At 55.6% G+C, this 22,928-nt stretch overlaps 1 protein-coding gene across 1 annotated transcript; it reads left to right on the top strand.

Moving 5' to 3' along the window:
- Positions 1 to 14,295: 14,295 nt before the first annotated feature.
- LOC128771317 (cerebellin-1) lies at positions 14,296 to 20,585 on the top strand. The gene is made up of 3 exons (XM_053886675.1): positions 14,296 to 14,855; positions 15,391 to 15,510; positions 18,591 to 20,585. The coding sequence occupies exons 1-3, from the start codon at positions 14,598 to 14,600 to the stop codon at positions 18,786 to 18,788; spliced, it is 576 nt and encodes a 191-aa protein (XP_053742650.1). The 5' UTR covers positions 14,296 to 14,597; the 3' UTR covers positions 18,789 to 20,585.
- The last annotated feature ends 2,343 nt before the right edge of the window (positions 20,586 to 22,928 follow it).

Raw genomic sequence — 22,928 nt, 5'->3', positions numbered from 1 at the left:
TCTCTGACTCTTCTGTCTCTGACTCCACTGTCCCTGAATCCACTGTCTCTGACTTCACTGTCTCTGACTCCACTGTCCCTGACTCCACTGTCCCTGACTCCACTGTCTCTGACTCCACTGTCTCTGACTCCACTGTCCCTGAATCCACTGTCCCTGACTCCACTGTCTCTGACTCCACTGTCTCTGACTCTTCTGTCTCTGACTCCACTGTCTCTAACTCTTATGTCTCTGACTCCACTGTCTCTGTCTCCACTGTCTCTGACTCCACTGTCCCTGACTCCACTGTCTCTGAATCCACTGTCTCTAACTCTTCTGTCTCTGACTCCACTGTCCCTGAATCCACTGTCTCTGACTCCACTGTCTCTGACTCTTCTGTCTCTGACTCCACTGTCTCTAACTCTTCTGTCTCTGACTCCACTGTCTCTAACTCCACTGTCCCTGACTCCACTGTCTCTGACTCCACTGTCTCTGACTCTTCTGTCTCTGACTCCACTGTCCCTGAATCCACTGTCTCTGACTCCACTGTCTCTGACTCCACTGTCCCTGACTCCACTGTCTCTGACTCCACTGTCTCTAACTCTTCTGTCTCTGACTCCACTGTCCCTGAATCCACTGTCCCTGACTCCACTGTCTCTGACTCCACTGTCTCTGACTCTTCTGTCTCTGACTCCACTGTCCCTGAATCCACTGTCTCTGACTCCACTGTCTCTGACTCCACTGTCCCTGACTCCACTGTCTCTGACTCCACTGTCTCTGACTCCACTGTCCCTGAATCCACTGTCCCTGACTCCACTGTCTCTGACTCCACTGTCTCTGACTCTTCTGTCTCTGACTCCACTGTCTCTAACTCTTATGTCTCTGACTCCACTGTCTCTGTCTCCACTGTCTCTGACTCCACTGTCCCTGACTCCACTGTCTCTGAATCCACTGTCTCTAACTCTTCTGTCTCTGACTCCACTGTCCCTGAATCCACTGTCTCTGACTCCACTGTCTCTGACTCTTCTGTCTCTGACTCCACTGTCTCTAACTCTTCTGTCTCTGACTCCACTGTCTCTAACTCCACTGTCCCTGACTCCACTGTCTCTGACTCCACTGTCTCTGACTCTTCTGTCTCTGACTCCACTGTCCCTGAATCCACTGTCTCTGACTCCACTGTCTCTGACTCCACTGTCCCTGACTCCACTGTCTCTGACTCCACTGTCTCTAACTCTTCTGTCTCTGACTCCACTGTCCCTGAATCCACTGTCCCTGACTCCACTGTCTCTGACTCCACTGTCTCTGACTCTTCTGTCTCTGACTCCACTGTCTCTAACTCTTATGTCTCTGACTCCACTGTCTCTGACTCCACTGTCCCTGACTCCACTGTCTCTAACTCTTCTGTCTCCACTGTCTCTGACTCCACTGTCCCTGACTCCACTGTCTCTGAATCCACTGTCTCTAACTCTTCTGTCTCTGACTCCACTGTCCCTGAATCCACTGTCTCTGACTCCACTGTCTCTGACTCTTCTGTCTCTGACTCCACTGTCTCTAACTCTTCTGTCTCTGACTCCACTGTCTCTAACTCCACTGTCCCTGACTCCACTGTCTCTGACTCCACTGTCTCTGACTCTTCTGTCTCTGACTCCACTGTCCCTGAATCCACTGTCTCTGACTCCACTGTCTCTGACTCCACTGTCTCTGACTCCACTGGCTCTAACTCTTCTGTCTCTGACTCCACTGTCCCTGAATCCACTGTCCCTGACTCCACTGTCTCTGACTCCACTGTCTCTGACTCTTCTGTCTCTGACTCCACTGTCTCTAACTCTTATGTCTCTGACTCCACTGTCTCTAACTGCACTGTCCCTGACTCCACTGTCTCTGACTCCACTGTCTCTGACTCCACTGTCTCTAACTCTTCTGTCTCTGACTCCACTGTCCCTGACTCCACTGTCTCTGACTCCACTGTCTCTGACTCCACTGTCCCTGAATCCACTGTCCCTGACTCCACTGTCTCTGACTCCACTGTCTCTGACTCTTCTGTCTCTGACTCCACTGTCTCTAACTCTTATGTCTCTGACTCCACTGTCTCTGTCTCCACTGTCTCTGACTCCACTGTCCCTGACTCCACTGTCTCTGAATCCACTGTCTCTAACTCTTCTGTCTCTGACTCCACTGTCCCTGAATCCACTGTCTCTGACTCCACTGTCTCTGACTCTTCTGTCTCTGACTCCACTGTCTCTAACTCTTCTGTCTCTGACTCCACTGTCTCTAACTCCACTGTCCCTGACTCCACTGTCTCTGACTCCACTGTCTCTGACTCTTCTGTCTCTGACTCCACTGTCCCTGAATCCACTGTCTCTGACTCCACTGTCTCTGACTCCACTGTCCCTGACTCCACTGTCTCTGACTCCACTGTCTCTAACTCTTCTGTCTCTGACTCCACTGTCCCTGAATCCACTGTCCCTGACTCCACTGTCTCTGACTCCACTGTCTCTGACTCTTCTGTCTCTGACTCCACTGTCTCTAACTCTTATGTCTCTGACTCCACTGTCTCTGACTCCACTGTCCCTGACTCCACTGTCTCTAACTCTTCTGTCTCCACTGTCTCTGACTCCACTGTCCCTGACTCCACTGTCTCTGAATCCACTGTCTCTAACTCTTCTGTCTCTGACTCCACTGTCCCTGAATCCACTGTCTCTGACTCCACTGTCTCTGACTCTTCTGTCTCTGACTCCACTGTCTCTAACTCTTCTGTCTCTGACTCCACTGTCTCTAACTCCACTGTCCCTGACTCCACTGTCTCTGACTCCACTGTCTCTGACTCTTCTGTCTCTGACTCCACTGTCCCTGAATCCACTGTCTCTGACTCCACTGTCTCTGACTCCACTGTCTCTGACTCCACTGGCTCTAACTCTTCTGTCTCTGACTCCACTGTCCCTGAATCCACTGTCCCTGACTCCACTGTCTCTGACTCCACTGTCTCTGACTCTTCTGTCTCTGACTCCACTGTCTCTAACTCTTATGTCTCTGACTCCACTGTCTCTAACTGCACTGTCCCTGACTCCACTGTCTCTGACTCCACTGTCTCTGACTCCACTGTCTCTAACTCTTCTGTCTCTGACTCCACTGTCCCTGACTCCACTGTCTCTAACTCTTCTGTCTCCACTGTCTCTGAATCCACTGTCTCTAACTCTTCTGTCTCTGACTCCACTGTCCCTGAATCCACTGTCTCTGACTCCACTGTCTCTGACTCTTCTGTCTCTGACTCCACTGTCCCTGAATCCACTGTCTCTGACTCCACTGTCTCTGACTCTTCTGTCTCTGACTCCACTGTCTCTGACTCCACTGTCTCTGACTCCACTGTCTCTGACTCCACTGTCTCTGACTCCACTGTCTCTAACTCTTCTGTCTCTGACTCCACTGTCTCTGACTCTTCTGTCTATGTGAGTGTGAGTGCGTGAGTGTTAGTGTGAGTGTGTGTGTGAGTGTTAGTGTTAGTGTGAGTGTGTGAGTGTTTGTCTGTGTGTGTGAGTGTGAGAGAGTGTGTCCACGGAGACTCCCACCCTGGGTAACAGATCAGTATTCTGAGAGCGTCTGGCTGAGGGTGAGAGGAGGGAGCTGCACCAGGGGCTTCAGCTCGTACGTCACCCTCTGCCCCAGCGGACGACAGATGTGTGGGGGAGGAGGTGGGTCGGGGGGCTGAGGGGGTGTTGAAAGTGTGTATTTAAAAGACACACTTGTGTTCATCTGCATCTGCCTGTGTCTCTGACCCCCTCATGGTTGCTGCTTGGATGTGTGTGTTCGGGAGGTGGCAGGGGGTCCACGGGGGACCACCCCCCCCGCCTCTCGCCTCGCTGCCTGGGTCGGTTCAGATCCCACCGGGCCTCGCGGCGCATCCTTTGTGTTCGCCACTGGCTGACAATCCCCATGTATATTTAATGCTAACCTGCTGTCTGTTCCAACAAATAGAACTTCACAGGCGGACGAGGGTCCGGGGGGGAGGAGGAAGGAGAGGAGGGGGGGGGCAGGAGCGAGAGTCGCAGCAAAAGTGAAGGAAAAAGACATTTTGATGAAGCAAAGACAAACGGAGGGAGAGAGAGAAGCGCAACTGTCTTCCTGCTGCGGAGGTCACTGAGAGGACACACACACAGGTCCGTCACGCCATCTTTGTGAGGACCTTTCATGGCCGTCATGCGGCCTCCGTCCTCCCGCCATAAACACCTGGACCTGGACCTGGACCTGCACCTGGACCTGGACCTGGACCTGCACCTGGACCTGGACCTGGACCTGGACCTGCACCTGGACCTGCACCTGGACCTGGACCTGGACCTGCACCTGGACCTGCACCTGGACCTGGACCTGGACCTGGACCTGCACCTGGACCTGCACCTGGACCTGGACCTGGACCTGGACCTGGTGGCTGGAGAGACCAGCAGGCTGCTGTCTCACTCACACACACACACACTCACACACACACATAGTGTGACCCGCACTAACGCCGTGCTCTGGCCTCCTGAAGGTTGCAGCTGATCGTGAGGCGACACCAATGCTGAAGACGCGTCTGAGCTCAGACCTGGAGAGGATGAGCAGCTGACGACGAGGTCCTCACAGTGGGGTTTCTCTCCTCATCTCCTCGATAATTGTGTCACTTTTCCTGTCACATCCGACGCTAACGCACACACACTCTCACACACTCTCACACCTGGGTGTGGTGATGCAGGTGTGCTCATCGTCACTGTCGCTTCATTCAGACCAGGAGAAACTTTGTTTCCTTCGCGTCAGGCTCCTGATCGCGGGTGATTGACAGGTGCTGGGTGACGCGCAGCTTCACTTCTCACGGCCGTGCTGTTGGGGCTTCGTCCAGCAGAGGGCGCCATCTGCCCGTTGACTCCACTCACCTTCACCTGACCGGGCTGCGACAGGGTCCAGTCGAGTGAGGAGTCAAAGGAGGCGTGAGTCAGAGGTCAGAGGAATGTAACTCCGACCGGACCAGAACGTTAATAAAGTCCAAAACAAGGGTTTGTACTGGTCATGCGTGAGGAGAGAGGAGCACGTTGACCTTTGACCCTGATGTGGCAGAGGAAGCCGGCGTGCTTGTCTCTCTCTCCATCTCTGGTCTCCTCTGAGCCTCGCTGTGTCACGCAGCTGAACATGGTCAGTGAGGGAAAGTCTTCTGCTGTTGGTTCTGTCAGCGCCCGCTCAAGCCGGGCTGTCCCCTTCACTGCCCTCCAGAGGCTCAGCTCCGTTACTGCAGCTCGGTGTCGGACGCGGGTCAAAGCGGAAGTGAACGGGTGAGGGCGAGTGTAGCTGAGGTCAAAGGTGAATCAGATGACTCGTGACGTCACCTGCTCTGCGGGGTCAGGACGCTCGGTGGCTGTGTCAGTGAAGGTGGACGGAGGTGAAGGCCTGATCCACGGGCCGTCAGTGACTCGGGTCTAAAAGAGCCTTGAGCTGACCTCCAGCAGGTCGTGTGATCGGCGGCCCTGCCCCCTGTGCAGCAGGGCCTCTGGTGGACAGACCAGGGCGCAAATCTGACTCTGTCTGCAGACTGAACACACACCCGGGAACTCTGTCCTTGTGGGGACCTGTCCTGGCCACCACCCTTTCCCCAGCCTCTCCCCCCGAACACACCACTCACCTGATCCAGACTGGAACCCAGTTAGATTCACCCAGTTATTTTGAAGTTTTAACACTCAAAACTCAATGTGGACCGTCCAAAATGTCCTCATAAAGTCAGTGTCTCATGAGATCAGGATTAATACACACGCACACACACACCGCAGCCCCAGCAGGACCAGGTGACGACAAGACTCGGGTCCTCACAGTGGGGTTTCTCTCCTCGTTAATTGTGTCACTTTTCCTGTCACATCCGACGCTAACACACACACACACTCTCACACACTCTCACACCTGGGTGTGGTGATGCAGGTGTGCTCATCGTCACTGTCGCTCCATTCAGACCAGGAGAAACTTTGTTTCCTTCACGTCAGGCTCCTGATCGCGGGTGATTGACAGGTGTTCTGTTCACCTGTCAGGGTTGACCTCTGACCCGGCTCCAGCCTCGAGATCGCAGGTGATTGACAGGTGTCGGACCGCGGCTCGAGTGGCTTCTGTGTGACTGAGGAGCCCCTGGCTGCAGCCTGGAGAACGGGGCGGAGCTCCGCCCACGTTGAGCTCGTGGGTCCACGACGCAACGCTGAGTTCAGGCCGTCTTCAACGTCAAACAGGCCACAAACCTTCAGCCAAGTGTTCCACAACACTGGAGGTAAGAGGGACTTCTTTAAAGCAGACCTTTGAATATGCTCTGAACATATCATATTATGTCGCATCGTTGTGACGCAACAGGTCGAACAGTTCGCTACGCTACGTCAAACCTGTCATTTCATTCGTCTCCTTAATCAATCTTGTCCAGTGTCATGTGACCGAGCATAACATTCATGAGTTACCCTGGCAAACATGTTCATAGGCTACGTTTTACATTGCAGATGGTCTCGTGCTTTTAGATGTCCGGTGTGACAACATTGGGATGAAACACGTCATGATGCTGTCGAAACAAGATCTGTATATTTGTCAGAATAAAGCATGTTTTCATGATTAAAACCCGTTTGAAAAGTCTGATGTGTATTGCACATTGTAACAACGATGATAATGTTTTCAGTGTGAAGATTCTGTCTTATTCTGTTGTCTGTACAGAGACACACAACCATCTGGAGATGTGGTTTCATCTCAAAGAAACAGGACACGGGCAGCCCGGGACTTTTTCTTTGGCCCTCTGCACCAGTGAAGAGGCTCACTACACGGCTGACACTCACATTAAGGGCCAGTCTAGCGTGAACTACACAGCTCCGTGTGTGGGTTTGTCCATTTTTGCACTTCAGAATTTCAGTCTCACTTGCTAACTTTACTGTTCTCTCTTTCACAGTTCACAGTCCTGAAGTCTTTGCGTCATTTGAAACGAATGAATGAGAGGCTCATCATAAAATCAAACGACATTTGTGCGTTGTGTTGATTATTACTGCGTTGAAACTTTGTTCCAAGTGTTTTTTGTGCGAGCGGTGATTGAAACGTGTGTATTAGTATTAAAAGCCATCTGCACGGTGGAACCACTTCGTCTGTCATTTGAGTGACACCACAGTCTCATCTCAGAGTCGGACTGAAGCGCGTGCTGTGTCCACCTGTGGTGTTCACGCGACTGGAGAAGGGTCACGAGGCAGATCCAATAACGTGCAGTTGCACAAACCTGCCACAGGATGGCGCCATAAAGACCGCGTCAGTTGCTTCATTTTTCATCATCGTTTCACAGATATCTCCACAGTATACAGTCAGTGGCGATGAGTGAAGATAAAAGGTTTCTTTCCTTTCTTCGTGCAGGGCGCAGAACACTGGAGCTCCACAGGCTGCAGCCAGTGTCCTGGTGCGTGCTGTTGCGGCGTCCTCCAGCAGAGGGCGCCATCTGCCCATTGACTCCACGCACCAGGCTGCAGCCTGTTTCACCTCTGGCTTGAGCGAGACAAGCCACGCCCACCTTCACCGACAGGGTCCGGTTCAGTGAGGCAAAGGTCAGAGGTCAGAGGGAAGTTACTCCGACCGGACCAGAACGTTAATAAAGTCACCCAAAACAAGGGTTCGTACAGGTCATGGTGACCTTTGACCCGTGGTGCCAGAGGTTCTGGTTCTGTAGCGCTTCCCTGTGTGTGTGTGAGAGAGAGAGAAGCTCACACTCTGCAGCTTTATATATCAGTGTGACTCACCTGCGACACCTGGCTCTGCTTCCATGTTGAGGTGAGACGTGGACCCGGCTGGGAGGTGTGTGTGTGTGTGTGTGTGTGTTACGGAGAGACAGACAGGCGCAGAAAGGTGTGGGATTTTACTTTATTTCCTCTGTGGATACACAAAACAAGGCTGTCGTTCCATCGCGCTGACACAGCAGATCCACCCGCTCACACACACGCGCTCGTCTCTCTGGCTTAGTGGGGACCTCTCCTGGCCGTCACCCTTTCCCCAGCCTCTGAAGACATGCCTCACCTGGACCAGACTGGGACCCACTTAGAATCACTCCGCTATTTTGGAAGCTTTCATCCTCAAGTTGAGACTTCACCTCGTGGGGACTGAAAACAAGGTCCCCACAAAGTCATCTGGTCCTCACAAAGAGGTGTGTTTGATCTGGAGTTGTTCCCCTCCTCGCACACACACACACACACACACACACACACGCGGTCATGTTCAGCAAACAGCTGTTGTGGCTCTTCACTGGAACATTGAAGATTCCGGACGTTCTAGTGTGTGTGTGTGCGTGTGATGTGTGTGCGTGTGATGTGTGAGTGCATGTGATGTGTGTGTGTGATGTGTGAGTGCGTGTGCGTGTGCGTGTGAAGCGGCAGTGATAAGGCTCTAATTTGAGCAGTCAGGTGGTGGGAGTGAGTGTGTGTGGATGGGAGGTGACCTGAGAGCAGAGATCAATGTGAAGGCAAACAAGGGTTCAGACCAACTCACCCCCCCCCCTCTCTCCCCCTCCTGTCAACACACCGGGACACATGGGCCTGTGTGAGAGTTCTTGTACTCCTGTCCTTGCGAGGACATTTGGGCCGGTCCTCACTTTGTCAAGCCTCATTCTGAGGGTTAAAACAACAAATCAGCTGGGTTTCAGTTTGGCTCAGAGTCAAGGTTTGGTTTAGCCAGGTGTTTTAGATGGTTAGGTTCATGGGGAGAGGCTGGGGAAAGGGTGATGGAAATGTATGTCAAAGACAGTCCTCACAAAGATAGGAAGACAAACGTGTGTGTGTGCGCAACCAGACTGAGCTGCCGGTGACTCTCCCCGTGGCTGTGCCTCCACCTCAGACCGCAGCAGGAGCATGGCTTCACCTCAGCTGGTCTCCTGGTCTCCTGGTCCCCTGGTCTCCTGGTCCCCTGGTCCCATGTTCACCTGGTCCCCTGGTCCCCTGGTCCCCTGGTCTCCTGGTCTCCTGGTCTCCTGGTTCCCTGGTCCCATGTTCACCTGGTCCCCTGGTCTCCTGGTCTCCTGGTGCAGATGCTTCCACTGCTGATGAACATGGAACACTGGAGGTTCCCACTGTGATTTGGATTCTGAGCGAGAAGAAGGGACTTGGAGGTTCATGGTCCTGAATCAATAGTGTCCGATCCACTGAGCCCGTCCAGCCTCAGTGTGTGTGTGTGTGTGTGTGTGTGTGAGCAAATGTCAGCACCGACAGGCTTCACCGAGGATGAAAGACAGACAGGTAAATAGAAAGACAGGTAGCTGGAGGAGAATGACGCGGTCATTTGTTTCCAGTTTTCTTCTTCCCTTCAAGGTTTTTTGAACAAAGCCTGAGTGACAGGTGCGTCACATGTGTAGCCCCGCCCCCACACCACAGCAAGGCCTCGATGGACGGCGCCACTCCTGCAGCGCCCCCAACAGCCTGGGAGCTGTGATGCATGAGAGGCGTGTCTCACACACACACACTCTGAGGAGCAGCAGAGCTGTGGCTGGGCCGACTCTCTCTCACACACGTGAGTCTGGGTCTTCAGACCTCATCATCACCATCACCATCATGATCAGTCACTGTGGTGACCATGTGGTGTGAAACAAAGCAGAGGACTGGAGGGGTCACAGCGCCGCCTGTGGTCAGGGAGGTCACATGATGACAGACCGCTCACCGAGCGGAGCCTCTGGAGGCTGCAGGGTTCATCTGTTGCTGGAGCTGCCAGCCCCGCGCGGCCTGGCCTGGAGCGGAGCAGGTTGTTCCACTGAGCAAGTGCTGATCCACCGGTCGGGCTGGTGCGGCGGCGGCGGCCGCCCACTCCACACCTCCCAGTCACGGCTCCGTCCATATCTGCAGCTATTTTGGCTGAGCTGCGTCCCACCGCTCCTCCGCGGCGGCGTCCTTGCTGGAGAGCGTTCAGAGAGGGTCCGGCACTCGGATTTCCTCCCGCCCCGCCCACCCCAGCTGCTCCAGGAGCAGTAATGAAGGTGAAGGACAGAAGTGATGACAGGCTGTTTTTCACCCTCCTCTCCAGACAGCTGATCTTATTTCCCAACATCCTCCCGTCCAATCTCACCCTCCCCTGGACGGAGCTTCGGACGCCTCGTAACCAAATGAAACACACACGCCTCCTCACTCTCTCACACACACACGCAGGCTCGTCTCTCCTGCTTAGCGGGGACCCTCGCCCTTTCCCCAGCCTCTCCATCCAAAACACCCCCGGAGCCTTGTGAGGACCTCACAGGACGGAGGCTTGTCAGGACTCGGTCCTCACCAGAGTGAAGGACGGCAGTGAGCGACAGGCCATCAGCAGGTGTGAAGAGGTGGCAGTCCAGAGCCAGCGTCCTCTTCATTCCACGCCAGCATTACCTTGTTATCTTCCAGTGAAATGACAGAACTGAGTGGTGACAGGTGGACGCGGGCTTCAAGGGGCATGAGGGAGATTGGGTTCGCCGCCGCTCTGGGGTTTGAAGTGTGAATGAGAGACGAATAGAAGGTCAGCGCTTCCACCTCCGACACCAGAGCTCCAGCAGAGGAAGTTACTCAGCAGCCTCAGAGGAGCGTGAAGGACTGGACCAGCAACCTCCCAACTCATCCACTACTGAGTGCTGTCTATGGGCTTGCGCTTTATGGGGACCGGTTCTTGACAAAACACTGTCCTTGTGAGGACCCTGTTTCCAGTCCCCACAAGCCTCAATCTGAGGATGAAACGTCCAAATAACTGGGTCCCAGTCAGGTCCAGAGCAGTCTGGCTTCAGGTGAGCCATGTGTTTGGAGGGAGAGGCTGGGGAAAGGGTGGCGGTCCCCACAAGGATAGAGGGAAGGACGTGTGAGTGGGAATAATCACGCCGCTGAGACCGGGCCTTTCTGGGATGGCTCCGGCGGGCCCCTCAGGTGAGAGGAGCCTGGGGAAAGTTGCTCGGCACTTGGGCTCCAGGTCGCGCTCACCTTGCAGAGGCAGCCTCAGCTGTGCTGCCAACAAAATGTAATCAGGTTTGTGAAAGTGGATTATGGGTCGCACTTTACATACGTGATCGAATTACTTCAGCGGCAGCGCCGGATGCAGTGACAGGAGATAATTCACTTAATGGCGGCTCCTCCGTGGCTCCCCGTGACCCCGGCACATGTTAGCGGAGCTGGCGCGGCGGCGGCGGCCTGTTCCGCCGCTGCCAACTGCCGAGGGCCGGCGAGCGTCTCTGGACTGCCTCCGCCGCTCGCTGACCCTCAGAGCGTGTCGTGTGACGCCAGGGCGGGTCAGCAGTCCATCACACGCTTGTTTGTATAGCTATTCTTGTGGGGACCGGCTATTTTCGCGTCTTCATCCTCAAATGGAACCTGAACCTGGTGTGGCTGGGCAGACAAACAAGTGCACGCACACACACACACACACACATTGTGTGGGAGCAAACTGGAGCACCTGCTCCGGCGTGTTTGTGGGAGCACGTCTGGTGTGAGTGGGTGACTTGTTCTTCTCTCCTCTTGAGCTAATTAAAACAAGCCTCTTTGTTTCCTGCGTGTCGTATTTTTATCTTCCACCCGACAGGAAGTGTGTTGCCAGAGCGACGACACGCACAGGTTGGCTTCACGCTTCCTGTGGGCCCCGGCGCAGAAGAGCCGTCGGCGACGTTTGGTCACACGGTGGTCCGTCGGTCCGAGGAGCTCGCGGGCGGCAGCGCGTCCTCCGCCACTGCAGGGGGCCACAGTGAGTGTCACCGCAGCAGGAGCTGGAGCAGGGACTCACACACTACTGCGCACCTGTCTCACACACACCGTCTGTCCAGTCCGAACAGATGTGGCAAAGGTCTGTCTAAACAGCCACGGCTGCCATGGCAACACAGTGACCCCAGGACGTGTGCTGCAGCGGCGACACTGGGCACCAGTCCAGCCTCAACGGTTCCACGGTTCCGAGCCTGGGCTCCTTGGTCCAGTTCTGCAGGCTCATGGTGGGACGTCAGAAGACCTTCAGGGGTTGTGACGTGGTCACTCCTGCCCGTGGCGCATCAGATCGGAACGCACAGATCCTCACGCCTTCCTGGAGCTGGGGCCGTCACGGGCGCCATATTTGTTTGGAGTGGCGACACTCACGTGAGACTGGTCGACGCGGCGTGGACAGCGCTGTTATTGACGCTGGAGTTCCAACCCTGAATGTGAGGTGGCTTTGATGGTCTCAACTGTCTGTGAGCTTGAGCTTGTCACCACGAGTCTCCAGCCTGGGTCCAGAGCCGTCTTCTGGCCTCTCAGCTCTCTCACTTTTTTATTTCCTGTTTGTCCTGTGTGGGTAGGTAATGGCACCCAGCTGGAACCAGTCACCTCCTCAGCACCTCCTCAGCTTCCAACACTTCCTGGTTCCAGTCTGTGGTGTCAGATTGTCCATTATTGTTGAACATTGTTCACTTTTGTTCACCTCTGCCAGCCGCCTCGGAGGCCTCTGCTCTCTCTTTCCTGTGTTTGCTCCAGCTCCGCTTGTTCCCGTTACCTCTCCTTGGTTCCTCCGCCTGGTCCGTCCTTCTGTGATTGTTTGTATCGTGGTGAATCAACGTTGATCACTGAACTCTGCCTTGTCCGAGTCTCCCTTGGGTCCAGTCACGACCAGCGACCGGGTCCAGTTCTTCTGGGTTTGGTGACACGAGTCTCAGGAGAATGGAAGAGGAAGCAGCTGAGGGTCTCACGACTGTGAAGTCGGGTCAAGTGTCAGGACTGTAGTTCCACCGTGCAACTTTGGTTCTTCAACTTCAGTCCCAGCTTCCTCTGGGATCAGCGTTGAATCCACTTGATCTGTGGAACCGGAGAGAGAGAGATGGAAAGAGAGCGGGAGAGAGAGAGACAGAAGGAGAGAGACAGAGGGAAGGAGGGAGAGAGAGAGAGAGGGAGAGAGAGAGGGAGAGAGAGAGGGAGGGGGAGAGACAGAGGGAAGGAGGGAGAGAGAGAGAGAAAGAGAGAGAGGGAAGGAGGGAGAGAGAGAGAGGGAGAGGGAAAGAGGGAGAGAGAGATAGAGATAGAGAGAGACGGAGAGAGACAGAGGGAAGGAGAGAGAGAGAGGGAAGGAGGGAGAGAGAGAGAGAGAGGGAGGGAGAGAGACAGAGGGAAGGAGGGAGAGAGAGAGAGAAAGAGAGAGAGGGAAGGAGGGAGAGAGAGAGAGGGAGAGGGAAAGAGGGAGAGAGAGATAGAGATAGAGAGAGACGGAGAGAGACAGAGGGAAGGAGAGAGAGAGAGTGAGAGAGACAGAGGGAAGGAGGGAGAGAGAGTGAGAGAGAGGGAGAGAGAGACAGAGAGACAGAGGGAAGGAGGGAGAAAGAGACAGAGGGAAGGAGGGAGAGAGAGAGAGAGAGACAGAGGGAAGGAGGGAGAGAGAAAGAGAGAGACAGAGGGAAGGAGGGAGAGAGAGATAGGCAGAGAGAGGGAGAGAGACAGAGGGAAAGAGAGAGAGAGAGTGAGAGAGACAGAGGGAAGAAGGGAGAAAGAGAGAGAAAGAGACAGAGGGAAGGAGGGAGAGAGAAAGAGAGAGACAGAGGGAAGGAGGGAGAGAGAGAGACAGAGGGAGAGAGAGAGAGAGACAGAGAGACAGAGGGAAGGAGGGAGAGAGAGATAGACAGAGAGAGGGAGAGAGAGAGAGACAGAGGGAAGGAGGGAGAGAGAGAGACAGAGAGAGACAGAGGGAAGGAGGGAGATAGAGAGAGAGACAGAGGGAAGGAGGGAGAGAGAAAGAGAGAGACAGAGGGAAGGAGGGAGAGAGAGAGAGAGAGAGAGAGGGAGAGGGAGAGATAGAGATAGAGAGAGACAGAGAGAGACAGAGGGAAGGAGAGAGAGAGAGTGAGAGAGAGAGACAGAGAGACAGAGAGACAGAGGGAAGGAGGGAGAGAGAGTGAGAGAGAGAGACAGAGAGACAGAGAGACAGAGGGAAGGAGGGAGAGAGAGAGAGAGAGACAGAGGGAAGGAGGGAGAGAGAGAGAGAGAGACAGAGGGAAGGAGGGAGAGAGAGAGAGAGAGAGACAGAGGGAAGGAGGGAGAGAGAGAGAGAGAGACAGAGGGAAGGAGGGAGAGAGAGTGAGAGAGAGGGAGAGAGAGACAGAGGGAAGGAGGGAGAGAGAGAGAGACAGAGGGAAGGAGGGAGAGAGAAAGAGAGAGACAGAGGGAAGGAGGGAGAGAGAGAGAGAGAGACAGAGGGAAGGAGGGAGAGAGAGTGAGAGAGAGGGAGAGAGAGACAGAGGGAAGGAGGGAGAGAGAGAGAGACAGAGGGAAGGAGGGAGAGAGAGCGGGAGGGGGCGGGCCGGGGGCGGTCCTTCCTCCGTGATTGGAAAATGGCGAGGACGCGCCGCCGCTAATCCGATGATGGCTCTCGCTTACCGGGGGAGGAGGGGTCTGACACCGCGTCCCGTCCTCTCCAGTCTTTTGTGTTTGAAAGTCTCATATTTCTCATATCAATAATTGAGGAAGGGGCTTCTTCTCTGCTGCTATGACTCGCGCTGCCGCGTCACTTGCCACTCCGCACCGCCCCACGCCGCTTCCGCTCCCCGCGTCTGCTCACAAGTGAAGTCCCGTCCGCGCCGGAGCCAGAGCCCCGAGGTTCGGAGGTGTGTGTGAGCGCGCGCGCGTGTGTGTGTCCTGGACTCCCGGGAAAGTTTTCCGCTCCGCTCCGGGATGTTGGCGCTTTGCCTGCTGAGTGCCGTGTGGCTCGCCTCGAGTCCGGTCCGGGCTCAGAACGAGACCGAACCCATCGTCCTGGAGGGAAAGTGCCTGGTGGTCTGCGACTCGAACCCGACCTCGGATCCCACCGGGACCGCGCTCGGCATCTCCGTGCGCTCCGGCAGCGCCAAAGTCGCCTTCTCGGCCGTCCGGAACACGAACCACGAGCCCTCCGAGATGAGCAACCGGACCATGGTCATCTACTTCGACCGGGTATGTTCCGTCTCACGTCACGCGCGAGTTTCTGTCGGACTTCAGTCGGTTCTGTCTCGGTACAGCCCCGTCCCGCCAAAACTGCCGTCTTCACTGGATGAAGTCCTGAAGAAAAAAAAAAGAAAGTTCTGTGATTCACCGTCTAACTTTTCCGACTGGGATCTCGGGACATTAGAAGTGACATCGCGCCGAATAATTTAGTGAGTGCGGGTCACGAGGGCGACTCTCTCCCGGCTGCGTGAAAGGTTAATTCTGCCATTCAATTATCGTCCCTGTCCATGAAGGCAGACATTATCCGGCGAGAATCTCCCAGAGAAATCATTTCCAATCTGAACTTCCTCCCCCTCCGCCCCCCCTCCTCGGGCTGGGGAGCAGCGCTGAATTCTAACGCGAAGTTGCACGAAAACGAATGGCGGTTTCTCCCCGGAACGCCGAGGCGCCGTCATTCTTCCCGCCGCCTGCTGGTTTCTCTGGCGCCAATAAAGTTGCAGCGTAACGGGACGTGACCATGTCTGTGTCTTTGCGCTTCCCGCAGGTGCTGGTGAACGTGGGGAGGAATTTCGACGAGGAGAGGAGCAACTTCATCGCCCCGCGCAAAGGGATTTACAGCTTCAACTTCCACGTCGTGAAGGTCTACAACCGCCAGACCATCCAGGTAGCGCGTGCTCGCGTGTCAGGCGGGTCAGGCCGCTTCAGCACCGCGGACAGCGGCGCTCTCTGGCGCGCGCGCTCCTCCGCACTTGTCGGCTCGGCGTCTGACGCGCTCCTCCGCTTTCATCCGCTAACGACTGTGCGACGCGTCTTTGATGTCTTGCTGGAGTCGCCGGTATTTAACATTCGCATCATGACGCTTTACAAGCAACACGTGGTTCATTACAGCGGATCATTTGCAAATTAAATTGTTGACTCATTAGGCGGCGGCTCCCGGGGCGTCGGCGTGGCGTTGCTACTTCAGCTTTGTTATGAAAGGCTTGAATTCATTGGTCCGCCAGCCGCAACAGGAGCTCAGCGACCAGGCGCCGGCACCAGCGGGTCGGGACAGGACAGCTGACTCAGCAGCTCGTCCTACACACCTGGCTCTGGCCAGGGTGTGACCTCTGACCCCGCCTGGGAGCAGGGCCGCGAGCGTCCGCGCTGCGTCTGCCTCCGCGGCGCCGCACCAGCGACGGTGAGGAAGCCGAGAGCACGACTGTCTCATGGCAGCTTCATCTGCTCAGCTGTTTGTGTCCGAGCGTTCCTTCAGTGTGAGGCAGATTCTCTGTCATGTCCGAAGACATCATGGACCTGCTGAGGGTGCGGCGGGAGTGACGTGCAGTCCTCGCCGCGGAGAGGCTTCTCACACACACCTACAGCCACAGGCCCACGCACAACACACACACACACACACACACACAGCTACGGACGCAGAAGCGTGTGAAGACGTTTTTTGTCTCCAGCTACTTGAAAAATATTCTCCTCTGGAGGCAGGAAGAAGTGAAGAGCAGCGGCAGGTCTGGAGGCTTGGTGCAGTGCAGTCCGCCCTCACCTCCAGTCCTGGGTGAGACGCTGAGATGCCTCTAAAGTGGGACGTGGCCTCCTCTCTCCAGGCAAACACTGACACATTCTCTTTGAAATCTGCGGCTGAAACATTGATGGAGCTGCGGAGCTGTCACTCCACAGGACGACGTCGCTGGTGGAGCTGTGGAGGAACTGGAGGCAGGGGCAGGGGCAGACGTGGAGTCGACCTGGGGGAGGTCAGGAGCTGCGAGCTCAGTGAGTCCTGAGGACCTCACTCCTTCAGATGAGGACTGATCGGAGCTTCGTCTCCAAACGCCCAGCACTTCCACTGTAAACACTAAGCAACTATTTTTGCTGCAGCTGTAGGTGTGAAGGTCCCCTCAGGCCTGACGGAGGCTGGCACGTGCCTGGAGATGCTGCTGCTCAAGAGCACGTCGGCCGACACGTTTCCTAGCTCAGATCCTCTCACTGTGACCTGTCGGCCGCTGACCCACATGCAGTCTGAGACCGGAGGAGGTGGTGACGGAGGAACAAAATGGAGGCCGGGAGTGGCGGGAAACAGAGCAGTTAAAATGCAACACCACGAGGAAAACGCAGGAGGACCTGAAGAGAGAGGGGCGGAGCCTGGAGTCGGACCGAAAAAGACCACTCCGTCTGAATATTAAAGAACGAGAGAGTAGCATTTTGAATTTAAAAAAGAGAATACATTTACTAAAAAATAGTTTGGAAAAAAACAGAAAGTATTTAATCAAGACAAACTTATTTCTAGAAAACAAAAAACGTTTGGAACCTGCAAATGAAAAAAAACAACAACATTCGATCAGAATTTCTTTTAGGTTTAAAAAAATGGTGAAAACTAATGTGGGAAACATTTGACTGTGAATCAGAGGCTGGATGAAACTGCTCCGCCAGGAGGGAAGAGCTTCCTCCTGCTGCCTTCATTGAGACGTCTGGCGTTTCTTCTGAGGCCGTGACAGGAGACTGATGATGTCAAATGGGTCGGGAAGATGAAAGGAGCAAGTGACAGAGAAAAAGAGCCGAAACGAAAAACAGTCTCATTGTCACGTCAAAACCGCGGGATGGAAATGGATGATGCAATAACAGGATGTCATCATGTCACTGCCCCCCCCCCCCACGCACACACACCCTCCCACGAGTTCTCCGAGGACACTTAATTGCTCCTCATGCATTAATGAGGCCAGATCGATGGAGCGCTGCCATTGTCCTGCTCTTACATCTGTGTGTGAGAGTTGAAGTTGTGGCTCTCGGCTGCAGCACCCAAACATTCTCTCTGGTCCAATGTGTTGTTCTGGTCTGGGCCTTTATTGGAGCGATACGTCACCGCACACACACACACACACACACACACGCTCACACTCCTGGCTGGACCGGAGAGTGTGTCTGTCTCACTCTTCCATTTCATGTTGGAGGTTTGCACGTCCTGCGTGTCTGGTGCCGTCGGCAGAGAGGGGCCAGGGTTGAGAGGCCTGGTCCCCTCCTGGAGGTCCCCATGGTGGACTCAGGAGTCTCTCCGTCTGATGCTGTCAGTGCTGTCGTGGGGTTTCCATGGTGCTCCTTTCCCCAGAGCAGGAGAGCTCTAGAGGGTGACAGGCTCTCCATCACCCGCGGCCCACTCACACTCACTCACACACACACACACACACACCTGAGCAGTGAAGAGGATCATGACCAGGTGACACGGTTGAGTTCAAGTGTTGGAGCGGCTGGTCACCACATGGACTCGGCTCGGCTGAGCTGAAGGTCAGCGGCTCCAGATGTGGAGGAAGTTAGCGCTGAACATGGATGACCCCGGCGTTGGTGTGGGGGTCGAACACAAAACCATCACATGGCTGCAGTGTAATCCTGGAATTTCACACATTTGTCATCAAAAGTGACTCCCCTAGTCCTGACACCAGGACATGGAAGGTGGAGCGGCGCTGTACCAGGGAACCAGGGTCACGTGTTGGTGTCATGGCCAGAGGTGAAGGAGGTGAGGAAGATGTCTCTGCCATGGGCTGCTCAGGAGTCAGAGAGAGACTTGGAGAGCAAGTGAGGGAGGGGAGGAGAGGAGCGGCAGGGTTGGACCGAGGACGCTGGAGAAGGAGGAGGCAACCGTGAGGTCCATGATGGACGATGCAGGTGGAGGACACGAGTGAAATTCTCCGCCTCAGTTCAGAAGCACGTGCTGTGTGTGGAGCTCCTGGGCTCTGGGTAAAGCCTCTTCTCTGTCTCCCGCAGGTGAGCCTCATGCACAACGGCTGGCCCGTGATCTCCGCCTTCGCCGGCGACCAGGACGTCACGCGTGAAGCAGCCAGCAACGGAGTTCTCATCCAAATGGAGAAAGGGGACCGGGCCTACCTAAAACTTGAGAGAGGAAACCTGATGGGAGGATGGAAGTACTCCACCTTCTCCGGCTTCCTGGTGTTCCCCATGTAGAGGGGAGGACGAGGAGGGTGGAACAAGAGGAAGCAAAGCTGGCTGGAGGAGCAGGCTGAGGGACGAGAACAGAGGGTCGAGGACGGCCGTCACCTTCCAACCCGAGCGTGAGAGAGCGCGAGTGGAACGGCCAGCTTCTTCACTTCCTTTCATCACTCCATCCGCCTTTTCCTCCCGCCGCTCATCACGTGCCAGTGTAAGTCTCCCCTCACCCCGTCACCACTGCAGCTCCCAGGAATGTTTCTGCCCGGGTGCTGGTCCGGGTCCGACACGCCACGCCACGCCACGCCACCGTGCCAGGGGAGTCGCGCCCCTGATAACCACCGTTCCAGTGCAACCATATCCAACCCAACCAACTCTGGCGACTCGTGTATCCAAGACTTAACCACGGAAACTGCATGATCCGACTCGGCTCCCTGAAGGGGACCTGTTGTGTCTCTTATGTCTTGTGAATCTCGAAACATTTGACGTGCTAATGCTAACCTGGCCGCCGAGCAGCAGCGAGGACTACAAACATGGCCGAACATGCGGCTCAGGAATCCCACCCTCCAGATCAGTGTGTCCGGCACTTCCTGCTCACCAACATGGCAGCCCGTCCGTCCGTCCCAGCCGTCACTCTGCGACGCCGGTGCCGGTACCGGATGTGTCCAGGCAGGACCTCGGGTCAAAAACTTTCCACACACCGAACATCAGCCAGCGACGTGCTTGTCACGCAGCCAATGTTCTACTTCCTGGTCTGACGACAAACGCATCGTGATTGGCTGACATGTGCCACGGCCACCTCAGGCCAGGAGGTAGACACGACCTGCGTAACGAACACGGTCTAGAGATGTTTGGTGTGTGGGAAGTGCCGTCCAGTGAGAAAGTTTGGGAGAATCCAGTGGCACACATCTGGTCCTGACGCTGGGGTGTTCGCCTCTGTTCGCTCGTCCAAGTGGTCCAGACTTATTGTCAGTATCAGAGTCGAGGCCAGCGGAACTGAAGTCATGTGTTCATCCCTGTGGTGGCGCGACAGGAAGGCTCTCACCAGCGCCAGCTGCTAGCCACGGGCTAATGCTACCGGCTGATGGTGTTGTGGAAACTGGGAACCTGGCTGCCGTCTTCAAACCTCTCGGAGACGAAACCCTGGTGTTGGTGCGGCGGTGGAGTCGCTCTGCCCACGGTCCTGACGCTCTGCTCCCGCCTCCTCTGGTCTCCCTCAGCCCTCGCCCAGGACCGGACCCCCCAGAGCTGGTACCTCTGCTGCGCCACAGAGCAATAGGTCGTGTGAGTGAGCGGCGGCTGCGACCCAAGCCATCGGCTGTGAAGCTTCTGAGCTGCCGTCCGTCAGGTTCCTCTCAGCCTCATCTTCTGCTGCCACTCCTGTCCTGCTCTGAGCCGCCTCCCTGTGTATGCAGACGCTCGCGGCCAGCGGAGGCCCCGCTCCTCGGCCCCGTGGCGTCCCGGAGACGTGAGACACGTGGAGGACTGAACCTATTATCTCTGTATATTCTGTACCTGAGTGTTCTATAAGAGAAAACTACTATAACTAGTGATCGTGTGTGGACATCTGGGCTGCTGCTGCTGACCAAGTATCTCGCTTCTTATTCACTTCCGTCACTTCCAACCAGGAAAAGCACCCGCTGATCTCATGGAGAAGCTTTTCTGTTCCGATATAACCCGCTGTAAGATACGTGTGAATATTTAGACGGACGGAGGTTTCTGATTTATCAACCAAGCGATGAATTGACTCTACTTTTTTAGTTGCTCTTATGAAATGAATAAAATGTACTGTACTTTTGTTTTTTTTCAACCAACCTTCAGCCTGCTCTCCTCCTTTCTTGTGCGTGTGTGGGTTCCTGCACTGGCTATACTTGCGGGGACATGTTCGTCGCACCCTCACAACCTGGCTCAGGTTTGTGTTTTGGATGGCTGGGGAAAGGGTGCCGGCCAGGAGGGGTCCTCACCGGGACCGTGAGACCAGCGTGTGCGTGTGTGATAGAGAGGCGGTTCCTCCACTTGTCCTCTCTGCTGCTGCTGCTTCACTCCTTCACTGCTGGAATCTGTTGAATTCTCCCACTGAAGTGTTGAGGTTTGGTGGTTTGTTCCTCTCCAGACTAATGAGCTCCGCAGGGAGAGTAACCAGCCAACATCCACCTTCTCTCTCTGGCTCTGGTTTCCTCAGCGGTTCTTCCGCTCTGCTGCGGTTCCGCCCCTCGCCACCTCTTCTCCTGGAGTCAGAGTCCTCACCAGTCTGCACCGCAGGAGCCTTCCCCCTCTCACTGTGTGGGGAGGTCCCGAGCAGATGGAGGCTTCTCTTGCTCAGCACATTTTCAACTGACCTGTCGTCCAGCTGCGGCCCCTCAGAGATGCTGTCTCCCTGCCACCAGCTCTGGAGCAGAGCACTGCTGCCTAGAAAGTCCAGTGCGTCTGGGGAAACTCACAGTTTCAAGGCTGGTTCACACCGCGTGGGGAAGTTCACACTCCGACTGTTGCGCGACAGGATGGAGCAGGGGAGCCAGCTGAGTCTGAACTGGAGGCACGTTAACCAATCAGATTTGAAGTTGAAGTGTTTGTGCTGCCACCTTGGCTCGCCACTCACCTTAGCTCCGCCCCCAGACCAAAGGGGGCGTTCCCATTTTTGCCGACCAGAACACCTGCACAATCCAGTTAGTGCTTCAGCACCTTGGTCCTGGAGTCCACAGCCCTCCTTCACCCCGGGGGCAGGCCTGGCCTGGGCCTGAACTCAGGGTCAGAGGGTGCCTTCGAAGCAACTGGTCTCATGCCACCGTGGTGAAAGCTCCACCTCCTCCAGGGTTGTGTTCTCCCCACTCATGATGGTGAGTCGATCTGAGCCCAGTGAGTCCTGCAACCTCCGCTCACGGAAGAAGACGTCCAGGGTGGCCTGGTCTACCAGGGGGTTCGGGTCAGCTGACCTCCAGCTCACTCCAACTTTGGGCCCAGTCCGTGTGTGCTGCAGCTGTCAGAGGTCACCAGTTCATTCGGTTCTTTCTCCACCGACCTGCGGAGCTCGGGGGCGATGCCGGGTCAGCGTCAGAGCAGGTGAGCCAACTCAGCGACACCTCTGCTGGTGAGGACATGAACCTGCCTCCTCCTCTGGTCAGCGGGCCGCTGACTCCTCAGCAGCTCTGGTCTCAGCCGCGCTGGCCTCTGGACCAGCCATTTCTGCGCAACACTATCTGGAGTGTGAGCTGAGCGCGCGCCTGACTCCTGTGTTTACTGGTCCTCTTCTCTTCCCCGCCGCAGGTCGGCCGGGGTCGCTGGCCTTTGAGAGTCATTTGATTTAGCGCGAGAGAGACGTGACGGAGATCACAGAGAAACAAGAGAGTGGATGCTGCCTCTGCTCTGCTCCCACTCAAAGTCAGGAAAGCGCTGACAACTGGGTTTGATTCAGCAATTTATTTTTAGTCCATGTTATGCATGCGGCACACACACACACACCTCAGATGGAGAGTCTTTTCTTCATCTGTCAGAAGGATAAATAAGGTTTAGATCAGCAAAGTCCTCCCCGGGGAGGCTGAACTCTGACCTCCATCCAAAGCTCACTCGGCTCCTGGCTCGCATGACACCTCCTCCCAGCGGCGACGGCCTGTATCTTAAGCCTCGTCACTCACTCACTCACTCACTCACTCACTCACTCACACGGCTGCTGCAGCAGCTTTTAAACACAAACTTATCGACGTCTGTCGTGATGTGAAGCGAGTGACGTCGGATCGCTGAAGGAAAGAGCTCACAAAGCTCCCTGTTTACAGCAGGGTCTGATCCCACCTGTCCCCACCGTGGCGCGGACGCGGGACGGTCTCAGCCAGGTGGGCGGGGCCGAGGCTCGGCCGTCCTCAGGTGTTGGTGCTGGAGGTCCGGCGGGCGCGGTTGGACCAGAGCGAGCCGGAGAGGGCTCTTTAAATGTGAACTGCAGCAGGAAGTGTGTGTGACACGGTGGTGTCACCAGTGTTGGTTTTGCTTTATGAGCCCAGGTGATGTGGGACTTTGGACCACAGACAGAGACGGGAAGGTAATAAACACTGACAGCTCACTGCAGCGCTGAGACGAGCTGTACGTGGAGCGACGGTCACCAGGAGACCGTCGGTGGAGGAGACGGTGAAGATCCTCCTGGTGGAGGAGACGCCGCGGATGTTCTTC

Source organism: Synchiropus splendidus, chromosome 14 (genome assembly GCF_027744825.2).
Source record: "Synchiropus splendidus isolate RoL2022-P1 chromosome 14, RoL_Sspl_1.0, whole genome shotgun sequence".
In the NCBI taxonomy this organism is placed as follows: Eukaryota; Metazoa; Chordata; class Actinopteri; order Syngnathiformes; family Callionymidae; genus Synchiropus; species Synchiropus splendidus.
The sequence above is the reverse complement of the archived record's forward strand: the minus strand, read 5'-3'. Positions and strand labels throughout refer to the sequence as shown.

Coding starts and splice junctions, on each gene's coding strand:
- LOC128771317 (XM_053886675.1), top strand. CDS start 14,598: ATGTTGGCGCTTTGCCTGCTGAGTGCCGTGTGGCTCGCCTCGAGTCCG. Junction 14,856..15,390: donor TGGTCATCTACTTCGACCGG/GTATGTTCCGTC, acceptor CGCTTCCCGCAG/GTGCTGGTGAACGTGGGGAG. Junction 15,511..18,590: donor ACAACCGCCAGACCATCCAG/GTAGCGCGTGCT, acceptor TGTCTCCCGCAG/GTGAGCCTCATGCACAACGG.